Below are 23,722 nucleotides of genomic sequence, written 5' to 3'. Positions count from 1 at the left end.
TTGACGGCATTTTGGAACAGGCATAAAAAATTCAAAAAAAAGAAAAAATTGGAAAACCTTCGCATTGAATCATTATATGTGACCAAGTTACCAGAAAAAATTATAAACTTGTAATACGACAATTATTTTAAAAAAGTATTCTCAGAAATGAGCTATCAAGTGTGAAGATTCATGGCTTTCAAGCCAAATGATCAATCTTATGGCCACATTCATGTCATAGTTTGTTCAAATGATCTCGTATTGTGCACAAGGGGGCATATTGGAATGACAAACAATGTTGACTAAGGAAGTTTTCATTTTCTTTGGACGAAAAATTCATTTTCCATTTTTCGAGTGCCCAAAATGAGTTTTTTTGTGAAGGACCTATAATATATTTGTTGCAAAATTGTACTAAATCAATTTTCTAAAATACTAGGACATATTTAATGCACAATTGACCAAATGGTTGGGTGTAAAAAGTTTTGATCCACCTATCGTAAAAAGACAAATTTCCGCCGATTCAGTAGGAAGTGGGTCAAATTTGAACTGTAGCTACCTCGTAGTTTGCTCTTTATTTTTTCCAAAATTCATTTCTAGGTACATAAGTATCTATTTAATCAGAGAAACACCAAAAGGTCTCCAAGATTCAACAACTATCTAGGAACGGTCAAGCCCGCCGTTTTGACCGCATTTTTGAAATGGGCATAAAGAATTAAAAAAATCAAAAAATTGGAAAACCTTCGCATTGTGTCATCATATGTGACCAAGTTTCCAGGAAAAATAATAAACTTGTAATAAGCCAATTATTTTAAAGAAGTGTTCTCAGAAATGAGCTATCATGCATGAAGATTCATGGCTTTCAAGCCAAATGATCAATCTTATGGCCACATTCATGGCATAGTTTGTTCAAATGATACCATATTGTGCACAAGGGTGCATCTTGGAATTCCAAACAATGTTGCCTAAGGAAGTTTTCATCATCTTTGCATGGAAAATTCATTTTCCGTTTTTTGAGTGCCCGAAATAAGGTTTTTTTATGAAGGACCTACAATATATTTGTTGCAAAATTGTACCAAATCAATTTTCTAAAATACTAGGACATATTTGATGCACAATTGACCAAATGGTTGGGTGTAAAAAGTTTTGATCCACCTCTCATGAAAAAGACAAATTCCCGCCGATTCAGTAGGAAGCGGGTCAAATTTGAACTGTAGCTGCCTCGTAGTTTGGTATTTATTTTTTCCAAAAATCATCTCTAGGTACATAAGTATCTATTTAATCAGAGAAACACCAAAAATATTCCAAGATTCAACCACTAGCTATTCATTCGCGCCGTTTTGACCGCATTTTGAAATGGGCATAAAATTTCAAAAAAAAAATTGGGAAACCATCGCATTGTGTCATTATATGTGGCCAAGTTCCCAGGAAAAATAACAAACTTGTAATACGGCAATAATTTAAAAAAAGTGTTCTCAGAAATGAGCTATCATCTCTGAAGATTCATGGCTTTCAAGCCAAATGATCAATCTCATGGCCACATTCATGGCATAGTTTGTTCAAATGATCTCATATTGTGCACAAGGCTGCATATTGGAATGGCAAACAATGTTGCCTAAGGGAGTTTTCATTTTCTTTGGACGAAAAATCAATTTTCCATTTTTCGAGTGCGCCAAATGAGTTTTTTTTGTGAAGGACCTACCATATATTTGTTGCAAAATTGGACCAAATCAATTTTATAAAATACTAGGCCATGTTTAATGCACAATTGACAAAATGGTTGAGTGCCAAAAGTTTTTATCCACCTCTGGTGAAAAAGACAAATTTTCGCCGATTCAGCAGGAAGCGGGACAAATTTGAACTGCAGCTGCCTCATAGTTTGCTCTTTATTTTTTCAAAAAATCATTTCTAGGTAGAAAAGTATCTCTTTAATCATAAATACATGGTTTGGTGGCAATACGTTGAGGTTTGGATGGTGGCCCAGGGCCCCAACTCCAAAGTGCGTAGACTCGCATGCCCGCCGCGTGGTCACCGCGTGACCGCGGTGTTGCCACGTGTTCCGGGCGGCCTAGGCATGTCTAGTGGGTTGGGCACTCCCCTGATAGGTGTGAGGAAGAAGAAGGCAATAGAAGAATCTCACGAGAAGACTGAACCGAGCTCAAACATGAATTAGCACCCAAGTGTTTAATTAGTGGTATGGGAAATGCACATGGACAATGGGCCTGAGTTTTGGCCGAGGATGACCATCTACTAAGGACACTATCTTGGAAAATTTGCAGCTCAAATGGAGGAGCCTAGGTGTCACTTGCTTTGCAACGTACCACACTAGACACAAATATGAATGTTGAAGCCACACTCACATGTATTGTTAGATGGGGCTCAAATTTTGTGGAGAGCTATGATTTGGGAATATAGAAGATGTGGCAAAAATTCAGCTCATTAGGATATGCCTAGCCAGTACTTCCTTCACAACAGTTTGAGCTGAACAAAAATTTGGAAATTTGCCGAGGAAGATTGACGAGTCAAATGGAGTTGAATATTGTCATGAGGCAATGCTTTGGATAGTAAAGAATGCCCAATTTTTTTGGGAATTTTGGGAATGACAGAAATATAGATTGCTTCACAACCTAGGGAAAAAATTGACACATGGACATGACACATAGGCAAAACTGATGAGGTGGCGCCTTGTCATAGCAATAAGTACCAATGCATCCACGTTCACAACCTCATGACCATTTATATTGGTCGTAATCAGGTAGAAATAAGGTCATTGGCGCCTCTTGTCTGCTTTGTGACCATTTGGTGTAAGCTATTTTAGGGTTTGAGCCCTTCCAAGCGAAATGGCCGTGAATTTACGACCAATTCAGCTGGGGTCACTAAGAGAAGGTCATAAGTTGACATATTTCTTGTAGTGGCATGATCAGCACCAAGGCTCCATGGGTGTTAGAATCATTACTGTGTAATCTAGATTATTGACTCTAGTGCAAGTGGGAGACTGAAGGAAATATGCCCTAGAGGCAATAATAAAGTTATTATTTATTTCCTCATATCATGATAAATGTTTATTATTCATGCTAGAATTGTATTAACCGGAAACATAATACATGTGTGAATACATAGACAAACAGAGTGTCACTAGAATGCCTCTACTTGACTAGCTCATTGATGAAAGATGGTTAAGTTTCCTAACCATAGACATGAGTTGTCATTTGATAAACGGGATCACATCATTAGGAGAATGATGTGATTGACTTGACCCATTCCGTTAGCTTAGCACTAGATCGTTAATTTACTACTGTTGATTTCTTCATGACTTATACATGTTCCTATGACTATGAGGTTATGCAACTCCCGATTACGGGAGGAACACTTTGTGTGCTACCAAACGCCACAACGTAACTTGGTGATTATAAAGGTGCTCTACAGGTGTCTCCGATGGTACTTGTTGAGTTGGCATAAATCGAGATTAGGATTTGTCACTCCGATTGTCGGAGAGGTATCTCTGGGCCCTCTCGGTAATGCACATCACTATAAGCCTTGCAAGCAATGTGAGTAATGAGTTAGTTGCGGGACGATGCATTACAGAATGAGTAAAGAGACTTGCCGGTAACGAGATTGAGCTAGGTATTGAGATACCGACGATCGAATCTCGGGCAAGTAACATACCGATGACAAAGGGAACAACGTATGTTGTTATGCGGTTTGACCGATATAGATCTTCGTAGAATATGTAGGAACCAATATGAGCATCCAGGCTCCGCTATTGGTTATTGACCGGAGACGTGTCTTGGTCATGTCTACATAGTTCTCGAACCCGTAAGGTCCGCACACTTAAAGTTCTGTGACGATCGGTATTATGAGTTTTTGTGTTTTGATGTACCGAAGGTAGTTCGGAGTCCCGGATATGATCACGAACATGACGAGGAGTCTCGAAATGGTCAAGACGTAAAGATCGATATATTGGACGACTATGTTCGGACACTGGAAGTGTTTCGGGAGGTTTCAGACATATACTCGAGTACCGAGGGGTTACCGGAACCCCCCGAGGAGTATATTGGGCCTAATGGGCCTTAGTGGAGAAGAGGAGAGGCGGCCAGGGCAGGCCGCGCGCCCCTTCCCCCTCTAGTCCGAATTGGATAAGGAGGGGGGCGGCGCCCCCCTTTCCTTCCTCTTCTCTCCTTCCCTTCCCCCTTCTCCTACTCCTACTAGGAAAGGAGGATTCCTACTCCCAGTGGGAGTAGGACTCCCCCATTGGCGCGCCCTCCTCCTGGCCGACCGCCTCCCCCTAGCTCCTTTATATACGGGGGCAGGGGGGCACCCCATAGACACAACAATTGATATGTTGATCTCTTGGCCGTGTGCGGTGCCCCCCTCCACCATAATCCACCTCGGTCATATCGTAGTGGTGCTTAGGCGAAGCCCTGCGTCGGTAGCATCATCATCACCGTCACCACGCCGTCGTGCTAACGAAGCTCTTCCCAGAATCTCTACTGGATCGTGAGTTCGTGGGACGTCACCAAGCTGATCGTGTGCTGAACGCGGAGGTGCCGTACGTTCAGTACTGATGATCGGCCGATCGTGAAGACGTACGAATATATCAACCGCGTTGTTATAACGCTTCTGCTAAACGGTCTACGAGGGTACGTGGATGACACTCTCCCCTCTCGTTGCTATGCATCACCATGATCTTGCGTGTGCGTAGGAATTTTTTTGAAATTACTACATTCCCCAGCAGCATTATTGGGTCTTCAATGTCAACTTGAGGGACGGACGCTTCAAAGTTCTTGATTCAAGCAGGATGCTAGACAACATTGAGCTGATGACTACCGCCTCTACCATCGCGGGGGCAGTACGCCAGCTATGGAGGAAGCATTACCCAAAGTTCAGCATCGAGCACTTCCAGATTATTGACATTGACATACTGAAGCAGCTCGGCAAGTAAGACAATAAGCATGGCATTCTTCTCAATTTCTTACCATCAATTTGTAGTTTTAAATTTTTTCTACATGTGCAATCTTTAGCTTTTTAAGACATAGAACTAGTCTCCAATCTGTTTTTCATTTTCATGAGTTTCTCATAGATTATCTAGTCAGTTGCACAGTGGCACATAAGTAGTTGCATAGTGGCACATAAGCAGTTGCACAACGCCACATAAGTAGTTGCACAGTGGAACATCAGTAGTTGCACAGTGGCACATAAGCAGTTGCACAGAGTGCATTATCTTTATTTTGGTTTTAATTTTCTGTGACATATTTTCTTTTTTTTGCCCACACGCAGCAATGAGTGTGGGCTGTTCGCACTGCTTAACGCCACTGAGTGGAACGGTAGCCAACTACCCAACTACAAACCCAAGGAAGTACTCAACATCAGGAAGAAGCTGGCATATGATTGGATCACCAGCCCGCACAACTCCGCCCCATGGAGGAAGTTGCTCAGATACGACAAGGACTAGGTCAGTACTCTTTTTCTTCTCTGCCCCATGGAGGAAGTTGCTGGTTTGCATAATTTTTGAGCAGATTTTGTAGTTGCACACTAGTAGTAATTCCATTTGCAACTCAATATTATCACTTTTGTTGACACATTAGGAGCACTGGACATACAATTGTTTAACAACTAAATATTTAACCAGTTTCCAACAAAGGCACAAATAGCAACCTTTTTTTACACAGTGCATGAACTAATTCAAGGAGCATAAATGAGATAAGAGAAAGCATAGATGTTGAATGTGTCCACTTGGTCCCAACATTGCTCAAAAACCATCATTCTTTTCCTTTTTTGTCCCAAAGTTACAAACAATGAAAGAGAATCATAGCAGCCTGAGTGGACACACACCAGCAGTGTGCTTTGTAGATTGGCACTGGCTGCATTTGTTTTTCTTCTTTGGGTGTAGCTCCAGCGCCGATTTGTACTGTCGACTCTTTGCCCTACCCTTTGTAGTAGACGTTGGAGGATCCCTGGGAACAAAATCATCAGAGGCTTGTGCAGGGGATGCAGCCTCCAATGGGGTAGTAGGACCATCATGAGGTTGTGTTCGATCATCTGTGTAATAATCATATAAAAAGTTTAGTATTTTTTTGTGCAACCAGCACTGATGTTCTCTGCAACCACACAGCCCATGCTGTGCAACTAACTGGTTGTTGTGTGCAAGTTAAGTTAAAAAAACACCTGTAGTAGCATGGCCCGTCATGGTACTTGGATTGTAATCACCTATGGGCAGAATAGGAAAAACAAGTTAGTTTTTTTATCTTGATGCTCAAACTAACATAGCGCATGCAACTAGGTAGCCTGTTCTGTGCAACTGGGCACTATGATGTGAAGTCACACACCTAGTTTCATTTGGAGTTGGGGAAGGTAATTACCTGGGTGATGAGCCCCCTGAGTACTGCCTGTAGGTCCATTGGGAGGAACACGCGGGGCACTGCTTGTTGTGCCAAGCAGGGGAGGAGGTGGCGGAGCATGCCGTGTAGGGCCAGGAGGTGGAGGAGGTCCTAGAGGGTTGCCGTCACCTATAGCCAAAATAGGACAAACAAGTTAGTTGTGTTATCTTGATGCTCGAACTAACACGGCGTGCGCAACTAGGTAGCCTGTTCTGTGCAACCGGGCACCATGATGTGTGCAACTGAAGTTACACACCTAGTTAGATGGGGAGTTGGGGCAGGTAATTACCTAGATGATGAGCCCCCTGAGTGTTGCCTGTAGGGCCATTGGGAGGAGCACGCGGGGCACTGTTTGTTGGGCAAGGCGGGGAGGAGGTGGCGGAGCATGCCGTGTAGGGCCTGGAGGTGGAGATGGTCCTCGAGGGTTGCCATCATCTGATGGCCCCATAGAAGCAGCCATTTTTTTCTTTTTCTTGGACTTGTTCAGGTGGCCAATCTCAGTACGTGCTCCGCGCATATGCTTGTATACAATGGCCTGTGCAAGCCACTCGCAAACTTGGCTAGTTTTCAAAAATTGAATATCATGTTTCCCTCCCTTATCTACTTCTTTGATTGAGGAGGCATTTCATCCGGTTGCTCATACCCGGTCCCTGGCGCACTAGGGACAGCAGTAGGTGTCCATTGTCTTAGCATGTACCTTTCCAGTATGACATCAACTCCAAGATGGGTGAACACCTAGATGAAGAGTTTGACCAAACCAGGAATTTGTTGCCAAATATGGTTCTCGAAACTACTTCGTGCAGGCAAGGGTGGAGGATGGTTCCTATTTGTGTGAGTGCTGCAAAATGGACAAGGACGTCATGCTCTGTTGACGTCCAATCAGCTAAACTCTTCTCTGAACTTGTGGTAAAGGTCCCTAGTGTAGGTTTCGTAAGCTTGCCTCTCTATTGGGAAGTTGGACCATAGCTCAATCTCAAGGTGTTATGTCCTTTAATCATTACAGCCTTCCTTGGCAAGGATGTGGTTATGAATTTTTTCATATTGCTTGAAGAAGTTCAAGATTGAGTTGTGTGGGTTCACATATCTTTTTAGGACGGCGTTGAACCCCTCACTAACCTGTGTAGACTGTAGGAAGGGGAAGAACCTGTGTTTGAAGTAGCACGGCACCCAAGTTGACCTCTATTCGTACAACTTTTCAAAGTGCGTGTGTGTCATAGCCTCGTACTTCATCATTAACCCAGCCCAATTCTGCTCAAACTCGTCTATAGTGAAGCTGAAGTCAACACGATAGTTGAAATCATCAGAGAGCCCTGGATTCTGGAACAATAGCCAACCAACTTTTTCCTGAGCCTTTTTCATGATGTGCCATCGACAACAGCGGTGCACGGTGGTTGGAAAGGTGCTATGTATTGACTGCCTCATTGCACCATCCTGATCGGTGATGAAGTTGTCAGGAGGTTTGCCATCCATAGCCTCTAGGAATGCTCCAAAGACCCAATCAAATCTCGATGCCAACTCCTGCCTCACAAACGCGCAACCTAGCATGAAAGATTGGCCATGTCGGTTTATTCCGATGAAGGGCGCGAACGGCATATTGTACATGTTGGTCATGTAGGTGGTGTCAAACGATATGCAATCGTGGTACGCCTCCGCATAAGCTTTTCGAGCTGAGCCATCCACCCAAAATATGTTGACAACTTTGTCCTCTTCATCATATTTTACCTTATAGAAGAAGTCTGGATCTGTTTTTTGTATATCCTTGAAGTGCGCAATTGTCTCAATCATGCCACCCTCCTTTGTGTCATCTCTACGGAAACTTGTACACAGATTTGTTATTGCTTTTGGTCCGAAGGGCACCATCATCTCAGATCCATAGAACTCTGCCATTACATGCATCATACGTCCTGCATAATACAAAAAGAAACAATATACATTTTATTAGTCGCACGAATGCACATATCCAGCTGCACAATAATACGATATGTGTTGGCACAGAAGATAGTTGCAGGAAATGGACAACCAACTGCACCTTTTAAAAAACACATGCACTTTGCACAAAGGACATTATGTAGTTGCACAGTGAAGGTAATCTAGTTGCACATGAACATTATGTAGTTGCACAATGAAGGTAGTATAGTTGCACACTTAAGGCATTTTAGTTGCACACCATTACCATAACAGTTGCACACTGGACTGCCTAGAGGGAAACTTAATTCTGTAAGGGATATAGAAACACACATGTAGTCAAGTTGCAGTTATACAAGATGCGCAAAAACTCCTTTTCATCAGGAGAGATGCCTTGGTGGGATCTCAAGTATTTGGACAACGAAGGTTTGTTCACCAGTGGATGATTGTGGTCACGAACAAAGTGCTTCACCTGCCATCGCCCATCTATCAGCTTCACCAACATTTTTGCCTTGCATTGAGTCTGCTTTATTGTCTTGCGTTTACGCTTCTTCTTTTTCTTACTAGTACCAGCCTCCTCTTCAGCAAATATTGGAGGTTCATCTTCCATCTCCTCATCACTATCAATAGGTTTTGGATCTGGTATAGGGTCCAGGACAGGAGGAGCCTCAGCTCCTCCATCATCAGCTTTGGGCTTCTTGAACTTGTTGCAGCAAAACTGCTGTTTTACCAATACATTTGTGTGGGGTGTCTGCCTAGAGGTGTTCATTTTTATAGAGAAACCCATCCGTAGGGCATAGCTGCTGTAGTGATCCTTAACAATTTGAAGGGTGTCAAACCTCATGCCAACATAGGGTTCCATCGGCTGAGCACGAACCTTATCTTCTCCTTCTTCTCCTTGCACAGCATCGTCAACAGCACCAGCTCCGAGCTCAGTCCTGGTTGGACCAGGAACATTTATCGCGGTGCCCGTGTCATCAAGAGTATGGCTCTCTGACTGCAAAGACACCACTATAGGGGCACCACGGGTTGATGACTGCCCTGCCACATTGTCATGGCCCATAGGGTTGGGCCCACGACTTGTCTGCGTGTAGTAAACAGAGCACCCATTTTCTGTCCAATTTCCTTGCGGTATGCTGGCTTGCTTCTCATCCATATCATGAGGAAGCTCATTGAGATCAGGAGGCAACTCATTGATATCAAGCATTTTTTCCTTTTTCTGTCTGTTGCCACACATCCACTGCATATAAGAAAGAAGGAAGTGATGTCAAGTTTTAATCATCAAATAGTGTTTCAGAAAACCTAAAAACATAGTAAATAGGAAGTTACACAACATTTTATGACAATCTTAGTTCCAAAAGCGACATGTCTATAGCAGAATCTTTTATTATAATAGGTATGCATTTTTTTGCACAGACTTGTTATGTTAGTTGCACAGTTTGCCGTAAATAGTTTGCAAGAACATGACTTTTTTTTACTACAGAGTTTTTCTGACTTTTTCCTTTGTTTGTTGCAATGATCCACGGGTTTTCTATTGGCAAGGAGCTGATTCAGATTTTTCTGCACACAATTTGGACATAATTCGATGCTACACTTTGAGATGGAAAATCCAGGTGAAAGGAGAAAGAAGAATTGGATGACAGACTATAGACATATGCTTTTCATCGCCATTTCTGTTTTTACTTCCAGTATATTTGAACATATTTTTACACTATAGCTTTGCAATAGGTGTGCTACCAGAATATATCTGTGGAACAAGTATATATACGTGACTACTTTAATATGGTTTATGGCTTCAATAGCCTTGTTTATTTTTCTCTGTTCCACAAATTGCTGGAGATGTTGCTATTGATCATTGTGTAGCTTTCAAAAAAGTTCCTGCCTTTTAGCTATCGTACTGCAGATTTCTGGTTTTGGCTAGTGTCGGTGTCAAAACCGGCAGATCTCGGGTAGGGGGTCCCGAACTGTGCGTCTAGGCGGATGGTAATAGGAGACAAGGGACACGATGTTTTTACCCAGGTTCGGGCCCTCTCGATGGAGGTAAAACCCTACTCCTGCTTGATTAATATTGATGATATGGGTAGTACAAGAGTAGATCTACCACGAGATCAAGGAGGCTAAACCCTAAAAGCTAGCCTATGGTATGATTGTTGTTCTGTCCTACAGACTAAAACTCTCCGGTTTATATAGACACCGGAGAGGGCTAGGGTTACACAGAGTCAGTTACAATGCTAGGAGATCTACATATCCGTATCGCCATGCTTGCCTTCCATGCCAAGGAAAGTCCCTTCCGGACATGGGACAAAGTCTTCAATCTTGTATCTTCTTAGTCGAAGAGTCTGGCTAAAGGTTGTAGTCTGGCTATCGGGACACCCCCTAATCCAGGACTCCCTTAGTAGCCCCCGAACCAGGCTTCAACGACGATGAGTCCGGTGTGCAGATTGTCTTCGGCATTGCAAGGCAGGTTCTCCTCCAAATTCTGTGTACCTGTCGAATAATGTCCGGTTTTTTGTGAATGTAGCGCTCCTTGGCTTCTACGCCCAATAATGGCCGTCTTCCACGTGTCAAACAAATACGAAAAGTCAGGGTGTTTTTACATTTACACCCCTAGCCGCGTAAATGAGCCGCCTATTTAAAGGGACGAGGATTTAGATCCAAACCACACCATCTCCCCTCCGCGAGCATTCATCAGAGTGTATCCGATAGAGGTCCATTCCATCATGGCCGGCCGTCGCAGCTCCTCCTCTTGCCCTTCCAGCCCTCAGCTTGGAGATTGGGAGAGATGCTCCATCCCGCACAGCGAGCTAGTGACGCTCCAGACCAAGGGATTTCTCCCCCGGCCTATATGGTCCCGGTTCGAGCCGGACTTGCCACCTATAATGGCGGAGAGCAAGCGGAGAGCGCCCCCAATCCCTCCAAAGGAGAGCGGGTATGCCTTGTCCCTTATTTAATAAGAGGGCTCGGATTTCCAATTCATCCGTTTCTCCGGGGGCTCCTGGAGTTCTATGGCCTCCAGCTGCACAACCTCACGCCTGCCTCCATATTGCATATCGCGGGCTTCGTAACCCTTTGTGAGCTGTTTTTGGGCTGCGAGGCTCATTTCGCGCTGTGGAAGAAGCTATTCTGCCTTGTGCCCCGTTCTCAAAAGGGGTCAATATATCAACTGGGCGGAGCCGAAGTGTGGTGCATCGCCGGGACCGGATATCTATCCAGAACCCCAAAGAAGGCGTCCGAGGACTGGCCTTCGGAATGATTTTATATAGTGGACGTCCCGCTGCCGGATCCTGTCCGGATCGGCTGTCCTAAGTTCGACAGTGCTCCCCCGAAGAAGCGCCTAAGCTGGCGTCCACGGAGCCCTCAGAAGGAAAGCGACAAGGACGTCCTTTACCTAATGGGCCGAATAAGGTTGTTAGCTCATTCTGGACTGACCATGATCGGAGTCATGGCCGCATGCATTATGCGGGGGGTGCAACCACTTCAGTATAGAGGCCACCCCATGTGGGACTTCAACGGGGAGGACGACGCCACCCGCCACGGCCGTAAGGGGCCGGAATCGGCTGCCGCTCTAATACAGATCTTGTCCACTTTGTACAAGGGAGAAGAGGAGGAATTTCTCCACGTCAACCCACAGGGTGGATTTTCTATGTACAATCCTCCAAGTTGGGTAAGTGGACACTTTTACTTGTCCATCCGTTTTATATTCCCATCGTTAAATATTCAGTCTAACGACTTCAACGCAGGAACTGCACCAGGCTGTTAAAGAAATAAACAGCCCACCTCCATAACCCGAGGATCCGGGACGGTCCCTCGACCCGGCCTCCCAAGAGGATCCGGACTTATCTATGGAGCTGATTGATGGGGTGTTTCATCAATTGAGCAAGGATAACGCCTTGGTGGCCATTACGGCCGATTACCCAGGGCTACTCCCAGCCTCACAGGTAACTGAGACCGAAGTCCCAGCACCTTGAAAAGGGATTCATCCTCGCGTGTTTTCGATTTCCATATAACAACCGTGTTTTGCAGGGGAGGTCCTTGAGACGGGAGGCCGAGCCTGTTGCGACTAGCCAACGAGGGGCTACAAGGCCCCGTGGGCTGAAAAGAAGTGCGGTCCGGACTGAGACACCGACGCAAAGGTATAGCGCACCATCTTATTCCCTGGTGTTATTCCTTCAAGGCATATTAACGCTCGTGCTCTCTTCAGGACAAAGAGACCTCGCCGGACTATATCCGGAGAGGTTACCAATCGCGCCTCCACCAACCAGGCTCCAAAGCCTAGTCCCGAAGCGGAGGCGAAAATGAGGCGCGCACCGGACGCTCCTCCGACAGAGGATGCGGACAGGTTGTCTGCCACCAATTCTGGGGTGGAGAGTGCCATGAACCACAGGTGTCGCCGGACAGTTCTTCGCGACGCTTGTTTCTCCCAAGAGGCATTGGATGCCTTCAATTCAGGAGATGCATACCTCGGTGCCGCTCAAAATGGTCTAGCCAGAGGCACGGAGCAATATGTAAAAGACATACGGGTGAGAAAATTTAAGGTTATATATATCAGTAGCCCCCGAGACTTGAAACAGTTAGAATAACTGATTTAAGGATCATTTATAATGCAGGTTCTTGCGGAAAAGAATACCCAAGTGTCCCAGGAGCTAGAAGAGTGCAAAGCCCAACTTGAGGCCGCACTAGCCGCGGCAGGGGAGCCCAAGGAGACCCCCTCTGGTAATATACGCTTCAAAAGATAAGTATTTTGTGACGTGCGGCGTGGGTGCAAATCTGACAAATGAAATTGCAGATGGCGCCGGATTAAATCCGGATCAGCAGCAACTCCTACGCCAGCTAAAGGCTGGTGAGAGTGTGCTGACAAAGGTGAGGCGGGAGAAGAACGATCTCCAAGATGCCAACACCAAACTAGGCGTTGAACTGAAGGATGTTTGTGCCCAGCTGTCGGACTCCGTTAAGGAGAAAACGGCTTCGACGCGGCATATTTAGTAACTGCTTAAACGAACTTTGAAAAAAGAGTTCGGCGAGGAAGTCGACTAACAGAGTTATATCTGTAGGTATGCTAACCGGTCGTCCTGCAGAGGAAATGCCCGGTTCTATGGGTGACCTTCTTCCCGAGCTCTCACAACTGCACGAAGGAGTTCGGCAGGTGATGCAAGGCGTCGTTCAGGTCTTGTGGCCATCCATCTCCATGCCCGAAGGCCTTGGAGAGCTTGCGGACAAGCTAAATGGAGCGCGGTGGCGCTTCCGATTGTGGAAGATATCGGCCTGCCGTCAAGGCGCCAGGGAGGCCTGGGCCATGGTGAAGATGCATTACACGAAGGCTGACCCAAACCACATGGCCGAGGTCGGACCTGTGGGGCCCGATGGGAAGGAGATTCCTGTGAGCTTAGTGTACGGCCAAGTAGAATTGGCCGCAAAATATTCCCAGCAGGACTGTAAACTAGACAGCCTATTAGATGGTATTGAAGAGGAATACAATCAGTCGGATTGACTATGTAATTTTAATTGACATGTATAATGCCTTCTAGCCGGATTGTAGATCGTTTGTCATGGCCGACCTTTTCGCTTCAACCTCGGGACCTGATGGTCCGGAGTGTGTCCGAATACCCTCGCGGTTATATAAGAACCGGGTTATGCATGGAGACCAGGCGTAGGGGTCATTAGTGCTTGAACAGACAAGTGCCCAACTAGTTATGCTATATTACATGGTTAGTAAGAAACATCTTCCAGGGAGAATAGTTCCGTTAGGGGTTCCTTTCCCTGGGAGTCATGCCCTAAAGTGCATGTCCGTTCTGCAAAAAGAGATGCAGGAAAAACGTCTGGGGGCGAATAAATAAGTAAAAAATCATCTTTAGTTGACTGACCGAATATTCCCTTAAGAACGCTAGCTTTCGGCTTCACCCAGTCTGAGGTACACATCCGGCTGACCCGGCAGTAACAATCGCAGAGGTGCTCCCTTTACCACCTAGCCGAACAATCGGGAATGTAGGGGTAAGCATAGGAGCCAGGCAACCCAGCTTGGCCAAAAATTAAGTCATATCGATGCATATAATGGTGAATAAAGGGTACATGCGGAAGTGTGACACATGTGTTGGGCATGAAGCCCGTATAAATAAGCTTCTGTTAAAGAAGCCCCTATGTCTAATGAGCGCGGATAGCGCGTCAGTTGTGTGCGAACAAGGCACGGATGAGCCTTTAAAGGCTATAGTAAAAAGATAGGAGAGAAATGTAAGACATACAGTTTATAAAAAATGGACAGAGGAAGGAGACAAACACAGAGTCCGGCGCTAGGCATAGAATCTTCAGAGACGGGCTGCGTTCCATGGGTTCGGCTCGAGTCGGTTATCCGATGCATCTCGCAGGTGGTACGCTCCACCAGTCAGGACTTGGACAATGATGAAGGGACCTTCCTATTTGGGCTTGAGTTTGTCCTTTTTCTTATCCGGCAGCGGTAGAACCAATTCGCCAACATTGTAATTTTTGGCAGTACTTCTCTGCTTTGGTATCTTCGAGCCTGCTGTTGATAGAATGCGGAACGGGCTTTTGCCACGTCACGCTCCTCCTCTAAGGCGTCCAGACTGTCCTGCCGATCGAGCTCGGCTTCTCTTTCTTCGTACATGCGCACACGAGGTGAGTCATGAATTATGTCGCAGGGCAAAACTGCCTCTGCGCCGTACACCATAAAGAATGTTGTGTATTTGGTGGTGCGATTCGGCATGGTCCGCAGCCCCCAGAGTACGGAGTCGAGCTCCTCTACCCAGTGCGTATTAGATTCCTTGAGGGACCGCACTAATCTGGGTTTGATGCCGCTCATGATAAGACCATTTGCTCGTTCGACCTGGCCGTTAGTTTGTGGGTGATAGACGGAAGCATAATCGAGTGTGATGCCCATGTTTTTGCACCAGAGTTTTACCTCGTCGGCCGTGAAGTTCGTGCCGTTATCAGTGATGATGCTGTGGGGGACGCCGTAACGGTGTATGACCCCGGATATAAAGTCTATCACCGGTCCGGATTCGGCCGTCTTAACAGGCTTGGCTTCTATCTATTTGGTGAACTTATCCACCATGACCAGTAAGTATTTTTTCTTGTGGGTTCCACCTTTAAGGGGTCCAACCATGTCAAGCCCCCAGACCACGAAGGGCCAAGTGATGGGGATAGTTTGGAGGGCGGTGGGTGGCATATGGCTTTGGTTTGCAAAGAGCTGGCAACTGACGCATCGTTCGACTAAGTCCTGAGCGTCTGCCCGGGCCGTCGGCCAATAAAAGCCTGTATGGAAGGCCTTGCTTACAAGGGACCGAGCTGCAGCGTGATGACCGCCGAGTCCGGCATGAATTTCAGCCAGAAGGTTCCGTCCTTCCTCTTCGGAGATGCACCTTTGAAGGACACCGGTAGTGCTTTTCTTATAGAGCTCTCCCTCATGGAGTTTATAGGCCTTAGATCGCCGCACTATGCAGCGTGCGTCATTTTGGTCCTCGGGGAGTTCCTTCCTAGTAAGGTAGGTTAGGAATGGTTCTGTCCACGGGGCGATGACGGCCATTAGTACGTGGGCTGAAGATGTTATTTCGTTGGCAGAGCCGCCGATTATGTCAGAGTGTTCAGTGTCGGGCAGTGCGGTTGGGTCCGGGCTGTTATTGCCTGGTTCCCCTTCCCATTCACGGATGGCTTGAAAAGCCTTTCCAAGAAGATGTTGGGGGGGACTGCATCGCGTTTTGCGCCGATGCGTGCCAGGACATCTGCCGCCTGATTATTTTCCCGGGCTATATGATGAAATTCGAGCCCCTCGAGCCGAGCTGACATTTTTAGGACGACGTTACGGTAAGCTGCCATTTTTGGATCCTTGGCATCAAAGTCTCCATTTATTTGAGATATCGCGAGGTTCGAATCCCCACGCACCTCTAGGTGTTGAATGCCCATGGATACTGCCATCCTGAGGCCATGTAGAAGGGCCTCATATTCGGCTGCGTTGTTGGAGTCCATATACATTATCTGGAGTACGTATTGAACTGTGTCTCCTGTGGGGGACGTCAAAACGATGCCAGCCCCTAGACCGGCCAACATTTTGGAGCCGTCGAAGTGCATGATCCAGTTTGAATATGTGCCGTACTCTTTAGGGAGTTCGGCTTCCGTCCATTCGGCGACGAAGTCGGACAAAACTTGTGACTTAATAGCTCGCCGTGGCTTATAAGTTATGTCGAACGGGAGGAGCTCAATGGCCCATTTTGCAATCTAGCCCGTTGCGTCGCGGTTGTTTATAATATCGTTAAGTGGCACTTCCGAGGCTACTGTTATTGAACACTCTTGAAAGTAGTGTCGCAACTTCCGGGATGCCATGAATACCGCGTACGCAATTTTTTGATAATGCGGGTACCGTGACTTGCACGGAGTAAGGACAATGGGCACATAATAGACCGGCTTTTGAATGGGGAATTTGTGTCCGTCTGTTTCTCGTTCGATGACGAGCACTGCGCTTACAACCTGATGGGTTGCTGCATGTATAGTAGCATTGGTTCGCCAATGTTTGGCGCGGCCAGGACTGGGTTTGTTGCCAATATGGCTTTTATTTCGTCGAGTCCGGCCGTGGCTGCAGCCGTCCACTCGAAGTGTTCGGTGCGCTGAAGGAGGCGGTAAAGGGGTAGTGCCTTTTCTCCCAAGCAGGAGATAAAGCGGCTTAGAGCCGCCACGCATTTGGTTAATTTTTGTATTTGTTTGAGGTCCTTTGGGATATCCAATTGCGACAAAGCTCGGATCTTGGCTGGATTTGCTTCAATTCCTCTACCGGATACAATGAAGCCCAAGAGCTTTCCGGCTGGTACGCCGAAAACGCATTTTTCCGGGTTGAGCTTGATGTCGTATGTTCGGAGGTTATCAAATGTGAGCCTCAATTCGTCTACTAGAGATTCAACATGTCTTGTTTTAACGACCACGTCATCTACGTATGCCTCCACTGTTTTGCCGATCTGGTTTGCCAGGCATGTCTGAATCATGCGCTGATATGTTGCGCCGGCGTTTTTGAGCCCAAAGGGCATTGTGTTGAAGCAGAATGGGCCGTATGGCGTGATGAATGCCGTTGCAGCTTGGTCTGACTCTGCCATCTTGATTTGATGGTAGCCGGAGTATGCATCGAGGAAACACAACGAATCGTGTCCAGCGGTAGCGTCGATAATTTGATCGATGTGGGGGAGGGGGAAGGGATCCTTTGGGCAAGCCTTGTTAAGGTCTTTAAAATCAACGCACAGGCGCCAGGATTTGTCCTTCTTTGGTACCATCACCAGGTTTGCCAGCTAGTCCAGATGTTTTATATCTCTGATGAATCCGGCCTCCAATAGTGTGGCTAGTTCCTCTCCCATGGCCTGTCTCTTAGGTTCAGAAAAACGCCGAAGATCCTGTTTGACTGGCTTAAATCCTTCTAGGATATTTAAGCTGTGTTCATGCAGCCTGCGTGGGATTCCTGGAAGTCTGAAGGGTGCCAGGCGAAAATGTCCCAGCTCACATAGGAACTCTCGCAGTGCAGCGTCTATATCAGGGTTTAACTGTGCCCCGATGGAAGCTGTTTTATTGGGGTCCGTTGGATGGACCTGGAATTTGACTATTTCGTCCGCCGGTTTAAAGAAGGTGGACTTGGATCTTTTGTCGAGTATCACATCATCCCTATTCACCGTGGAGCGCAGCGCAGTCAGTTCCTTAGCCGCTAGGGCTTCGGATAGTGCCTCGAGGGCTAGTGCGGCTGTCTTGTTTTCGGCGCGGAGTGTTGTGTCCGGATCACTAGCGAGAGTGATGATTCCGTTAGGCCCGGGCATCTTGAGCTTCATGTACCCGTAATGGGGTATTGCTTGGAAGATTGTGAATGCTTCCCGCCCTAGCAGAGCGTGGTATCCGCTACTGAGCGGGGCCACTTGGAACGTGACCTCTTCGGAACTGTAATTATCCGGCGTGCCAAACACCACATCTAGTGTGATTTTTCCTGTACAGCGCGCTTCCCGACTGGGGATTATTCCTCTAAAGGTTGTGGTGCTTTGCTCAATGCGGTTCCAGTCTATTTCCATTTTTTGAAGGGTTTCCTCATAAATGAGGTTCAATCCGCTGCCGCCATCCATGAGTACCTTGGTAAGGAGAAAGCCATCCACTATTGGACTGAGGACCAATGCGGCTGGTGCTCGGGCTGTTCGGAATTTAGGTTCATCACTGGCATTAAAAGTAATAGCCGTGTCACTCCATGGGTTTATTGTTGCTACTTGGTAGACTTCAGCAAGGCTGCGGAGTGTTCTTTTTCGCGTATTATTTGATGCGAAAGTCTCGAAGACTGTTAATACCGTACTAGTGTCCCTGGGGTGGCTTTCTGTGGCTTCTGGAATTAGAAGATCTTGACCAATTTTAGCCACCTGCCGGAGTATCCAACATGCTCTAAGGCTGTGAGTTGGTGTGGCACCCTCTGTACTGTGAATTTTACAGGGTCCATTAAGCCATCCTTCCAGTACGGTTCCATGCCCTGTAGGGGGTTTCTGCTTTTTGGTATTTTACCCGGGTGTCTGGCTATGATGCACCCTTTTATTTCGGACTGGGTTTGTATTCAGGGCCGGATTGTCCCAAAATTTTATTTCGGTTTTCCAGGCGCTTTCCATCACACAGTATTTTCGTACTGTCACTAGTAGAAAAAGGGCCTATAGTCCCGGTTCGTAAGGGCCTTTAGTCCCGGTTCCTGAACCGGGACTAAAGTGTCGGTACTAATGCCCCGACCCTTTAGTCCCGGTTCAATCCAGAACCGGGACTGATGGGCCTCCACGTGGGCAGTGCGTAGAGCCCAGGCAGGAGACCCTTTGGTCCCGGTTGGTGGCACCAACCGGGACCAATAGGCATCCACGCGTCAGCATTTCGGTGGCTGGGGTTTTTGTTTTTTTTGAAGGGGGGGGGGTTGGGGGTTTTGGGGGGTTAATTTAGGTGTTTCATATATTGTGTTAGCTAGCTATAATTAATAGAGAGAAGTGTCCTCTCTTATGTCTGTGCTTGGTCGACGCTACGTACTATACATACGTATAGAGAGGACTAGACATGCTAGCTAGCTAGTAAGCAAACGAAGGAAACAGAAGATCGTCATGAACATATATGCATACAGAGAGAAGTGATATCGACCACCTCTCCTTCTCCGAGAGATTGGTCGAACAACAAGTTCTCGTATATCTATCTGACACTACCGGCTACATATATACAATAATTATCTCTTACAAATATAATCATACGGACTCAGGGTCCACATAGAATTCTCCGTCTTCAGGGATCACGTGGTCAAGAAAGAATGCCGCCAAATCCTCTTGAATTGCTCGCATGCGAGCTGGTGCTAGGAGTTCATCCCGCTTCCGAAACATCTAATTTAAAGAAGGGGGTCAATACATATATATATGAATGAATGAAACTCAACACAAATGATGGTAATAAAATAAAATTGTGAATGTTGTTATTTACGTACTTCATATTGTTCGTCAGTGTAGCCCCGCTCACAGGTTGTGTGGCGGATGGACTCGCAAACGTAGTATCCACAGAAATCATTCCCTTGTTCCTGCCACAACCACTTTACAAGAAATAGAGGTTAGTCAAACTGATAAGCAAGAATGCCAAATGGTATTGATGAAACTAGCGCTTGAATGACTAGTAGATGCGCGGAACATGCTACTATAGTACTTAATATGTATGTGATGTATGTGACGACACTCTCGACATGCCCTCGTTCTTCTCATCTATTCTTTCTTCTCCCCTTTTTATTCTTCTCCTCTTTTTATTCTTCTTCTTCCTCTTCTTCCTCTCCTCTTCTTCTCCCTCTTCCCCGCCTCTCTCATGAATGTTCGCCGTCCCCCCCCCCCTCGACCCCTCGACGACCCTCGTTCCCGATAAAAAAAGAAGAGGAAGAAGAAGAAGAAAAAAGAAGAGAAGAAAGAATAGAGGAGAACTTCTTCTCCTCTATTCTTTCTTCTCCTCTTTTTATTCTTCTTCTTCTTCTTCTCCCTCTTCTTCCCCTTCTTCCCCGCCTCTCTCATGAATGTCCGACGTTCTTGACCCTCGACCCCCTAAACTAGTTCTCGACCCTCGACCCCCTAAATATCCATATATGAACAAAAATTTCTACTAATGAAAATAACCTAAAAAAATCATATGATCATCTATGAACAAAACAAAACATCATTTGATCATCTATCATCTATGAACAAAAAAATCATCATTTCATCATCTATCATCTATGAACAAAAATATTCCTAGATACATAAAAAATTTCTAAAAATGAAAATAACCTAAAAAAATTATATATATTTAGCAAATTCTAGCCACATACATCACATACACATATACATTATAGCCACATACACATATACATCACATATGAACAAAAAAATAAACTAATAAAAATAAAAAAAAACATATTGCAACATATGAAAAAAAAACATGGTGGCGCCGGCGGGGCAGAGGGGCATGGCGGCAGGTGCTCACAGAGGGAAGCGGCGCCGGCATCGGGGCAGATGGCGTCGAGGGCGGCGGCGACGGCGTCAGGGCGGCGCGGGGCAGCGACGGCGTCGAGGCGACGCGGGGCGCGGGCGGCAACGGGGCGACGACGACGGGCGCGGGCGACGGCGACGAGGAGCAGGGCGTCGGGGCAGATGGCATCGAGGGCGGCGGCGACGGCGTCGGGGCGACGTGGGGCGCGGGCGGCGACGGGGCGACGACGACGAGGAGCAGGGCATCGGGGCAGAGGGTTGCGTCGGCGGCGGGGAGTTGAGGAACTGAATGAAAATTTTGACAAGTGTTGTATATATAGCCAGGCCTTTGGTCCCGGTTGGTGGCACCAACCAGGACTAATGCACCCCTTTAGTCCCGGTTGGTGCCACGAACCGGGACCAAAGGCCTCTTTTCAGCAGCCCAAAGGGCGGGAAGCGGCGGCCTTTGGTCCCGGTTGGTGGCACCAACCGGGACTAAAGGGGGGCATTGGTCATGGTTGGTGCCACGAATCGTGACCAATGCACCCTTTAGTCCCGGTTGGTGCCACCAACCGGGACCAATGGCCTTGTGCTGCCCCGCGCCCAAAAGTTTAGTCCCACCTTGCTAGTTGACAGCGCCCAACACCTGTTTATAAGCTCTGCTGCCTCCTCCCTCTCGAACTCCTCTGAACTGCAGGCCTATGGGCCTAATCTGACACTGCTTTGCCTGTGGGCCTATTGGGCCTTCTGCGGGCCTGAATCCTGGCCCATGTTGGGTTTCTAGTCGTATTCAGGCCGTGGTGGCCCAATAGGTGGCAATTTTTTTTATTTTTTTTCAGTTTTTTGTTTTGTTTTTTGCATTATTTATTTCCTTTTGTTTTTTGATTTATTTTTTAATTCTTTTTGCTTTTAGGTCAGAAAAATTATAAACTTTCTGTTAGTGCCATTACTTTTCAAATTTGAATAGTTAAATTTTGAATTCTTTGAAATTTGTGTGAATCACAAGTTTGTGATTAACTTTACTATAAAAATATTTTTTTCCAGTTTTTTGTTTTGTTTTTTGCATTATTTATTTTCTTTTGTTTTTTGCTTTATTTTTTAATTCTTTTTGCTTTTAGTTTTAGAAAAAATTGTAAACTTTCTGTTATTGCCATTAGTTTTCAAATTTGAAAACACTTTTTTGTTTTTTGTTTTCTTTGTTGCGTTATTTATTTTATTTTGTTTCTACTTACAACAAAATACTTATTGTTGCTATTTTTATTTATTTTTTCCAATTTTTTGTTTTGTTTTCTGCATTATTTATTTTCTTTTGTTTTTGCTTTATTTTTTAATTCTTTTTGCTTTTAGTTTTAGAAAAATTATAAACTATCTGTTAGTGCCATTTTTTTCAAATTTGAAAACACTTTTTTGTTTTTTGTTTTCTTTGTTTCTTTATTTTTTTTATTTTTTTTCTACTTACAACAAAATACTTATTGTTGCTATTTTTATTTTTTCCATTTTTTTTGTTTTGTTTTCTGCATTATTTATTTCCTTTTGTTTTTGCTTTATTTTTTAGTTCTTTTTGATTTTAGGTCAGCAAAATTATAAACTTTCTGTTAGTGCCATTAGTGTTAGAAAAATTATAAACTTTCTGTTAGTGCCATTAGTTTTCAAATTTGAATAGTTAAAATTTGAATTCTTTGAAAATTGTTTGAATCACAAGTTTGTGATTAACTTACTAAAAAAATGAGAATAGATGAAAGTTGAAAGTTTCTGTTAGTGCCATTAGTTTTAGAAAGTTGAAAGTTGAAAGTTAAAAGTTGGCATGGGCCAGGGACTAATGGTCATGGTATTACAAGGGCCGAACCATAAGACATGAAAGCATTTCAAATGAACTCTGAAGAAGTTGAAAGTTGGGATGGTATCATAATTTCACCCACATAGCATGTGCATGTATAAAACGGACAATGGTAGCATGTTCGTGTGTTGCAAAGTTGCGGGACAAAGTCTTCACTTTTTCTTCGCTTGTGTCATTTGCTTATTGCGCCGTAACCATGGATAATCTTCATTGTTTCAGGATGCTTGGGTCAGCCTTGACATTGAAGGGAGGAATTTCATGAAACTTTTCATAATCTTTAGGCATGTCTATCTTGCTGTCCACTCCCAGGATGTCCCTTTTTCCTGAAAGAACTATGTGGCGCTTTGGCTCATCGTATGATGTATCCGCTTCCTTATCTTTTCTTTTTCTCGGTTTGGTAGACATGTCCTTCACATAGGTAACCTGTGCAACATCATTGGCTAGGACGAATGGTTCGTCAGTGTACCCAAGATTTTTCAGATCCACTGTTGCCATTCCGTACTGTGGGTCTACCTGTACCCTGCCGCCTAATAGATTGACCCATTTGCACTTAAACAAAGGGACCTTAAAATCAGGTCCGTAGTCAAGTTCCCATATGTCCACTATGTAACCATAATATGTATCCTTTCCGCTCTCGGTTGCTGCATCAAAGCAGACACCGCTGTTTTGGTTGGTGCTCTTTTGATCTTGGGCGATCGTGTAAAATGTATTCCCATTTATCTCGTGTCCTTTGTAAGTCAATACAGTCAAAGATGGTCCCCTGGACAACAAGTACAACTCATCACAAACAGTGTTGTCACCTCTGAGATGTGTTTCCATCCAAGTGTTGAAAGTCCTGATGTGTTCACATGTAATCCAGTCGTCGCACTACTCCGGGTGTTTGGAGCGCAGACTGTTCTTGTGTTCATCGACATACAGGGTCACCAAGGTAGAGTTCTGTAGAACTGTGTAGTGTGCTTGAGACCAAGAATACCCGTCCCTACATATTATTAAGTCTCTTCCAAGAGTGCCTTTTCCAGTCAGTCTCCCCTCATACCACGATTTAGGGAGACCTATCTTGTTAAGGCCAGGAATGAAGTCAACACAAAACCCGATAACATCCTCTGTTTGATGGCCCATGGAGATGCTTCCTTCTGGCCTAGCACGGGTACGGACATATTTCTTTAGGACTC

The 23,722-nt window shown here is 45.5% G+C and overlaps 2 protein-coding genes across 2 annotated transcripts; both read right to left on the bottom strand.

Moving 5' to 3' along the window:
* Window positions 1–7,532: 7,532 nt before the first annotated feature.
* LOC147967990 (protein FAR1-RELATED SEQUENCE 5-like) lies at window positions 7,533–8,240 on the bottom strand. Its single transcript, XM_087523345.1, has one exon. It carries the CDS (start codon window positions 8,238–8,240, stop codon window positions 7,533–7,535), a length of 708 nt encoding a protein of 235 aa, XP_087379471.1.
* Window positions 8,241–8,562: 322 nt separating this feature from the next.
* Window positions 8,563–9,495, bottom strand: LOC125531068 (uncharacterized). Its single transcript, XM_087522610.1, has one exon. It carries the CDS (start codon window positions 9,493–9,495, stop codon window positions 8,563–8,565), a length of 933 nt encoding a protein of 310 aa, XP_087378736.1.
* Window positions 9,496–23,722: the final 14,227 nt, after the last annotated feature.

This window comes from Triticum urartu, chromosome 5A (assembly GCF_056163025.1).
Source record: "Triticum urartu cultivar PI428250 chromosome 5A, HENAU_Tu73, whole genome shotgun sequence".
NCBI lineage: Eukaryota > Viridiplantae > Streptophyta > Magnoliopsida > Poales > Poaceae > Triticum > Triticum urartu.
This window is presented reverse-complemented; position numbering and strand designations above follow the sequence as displayed.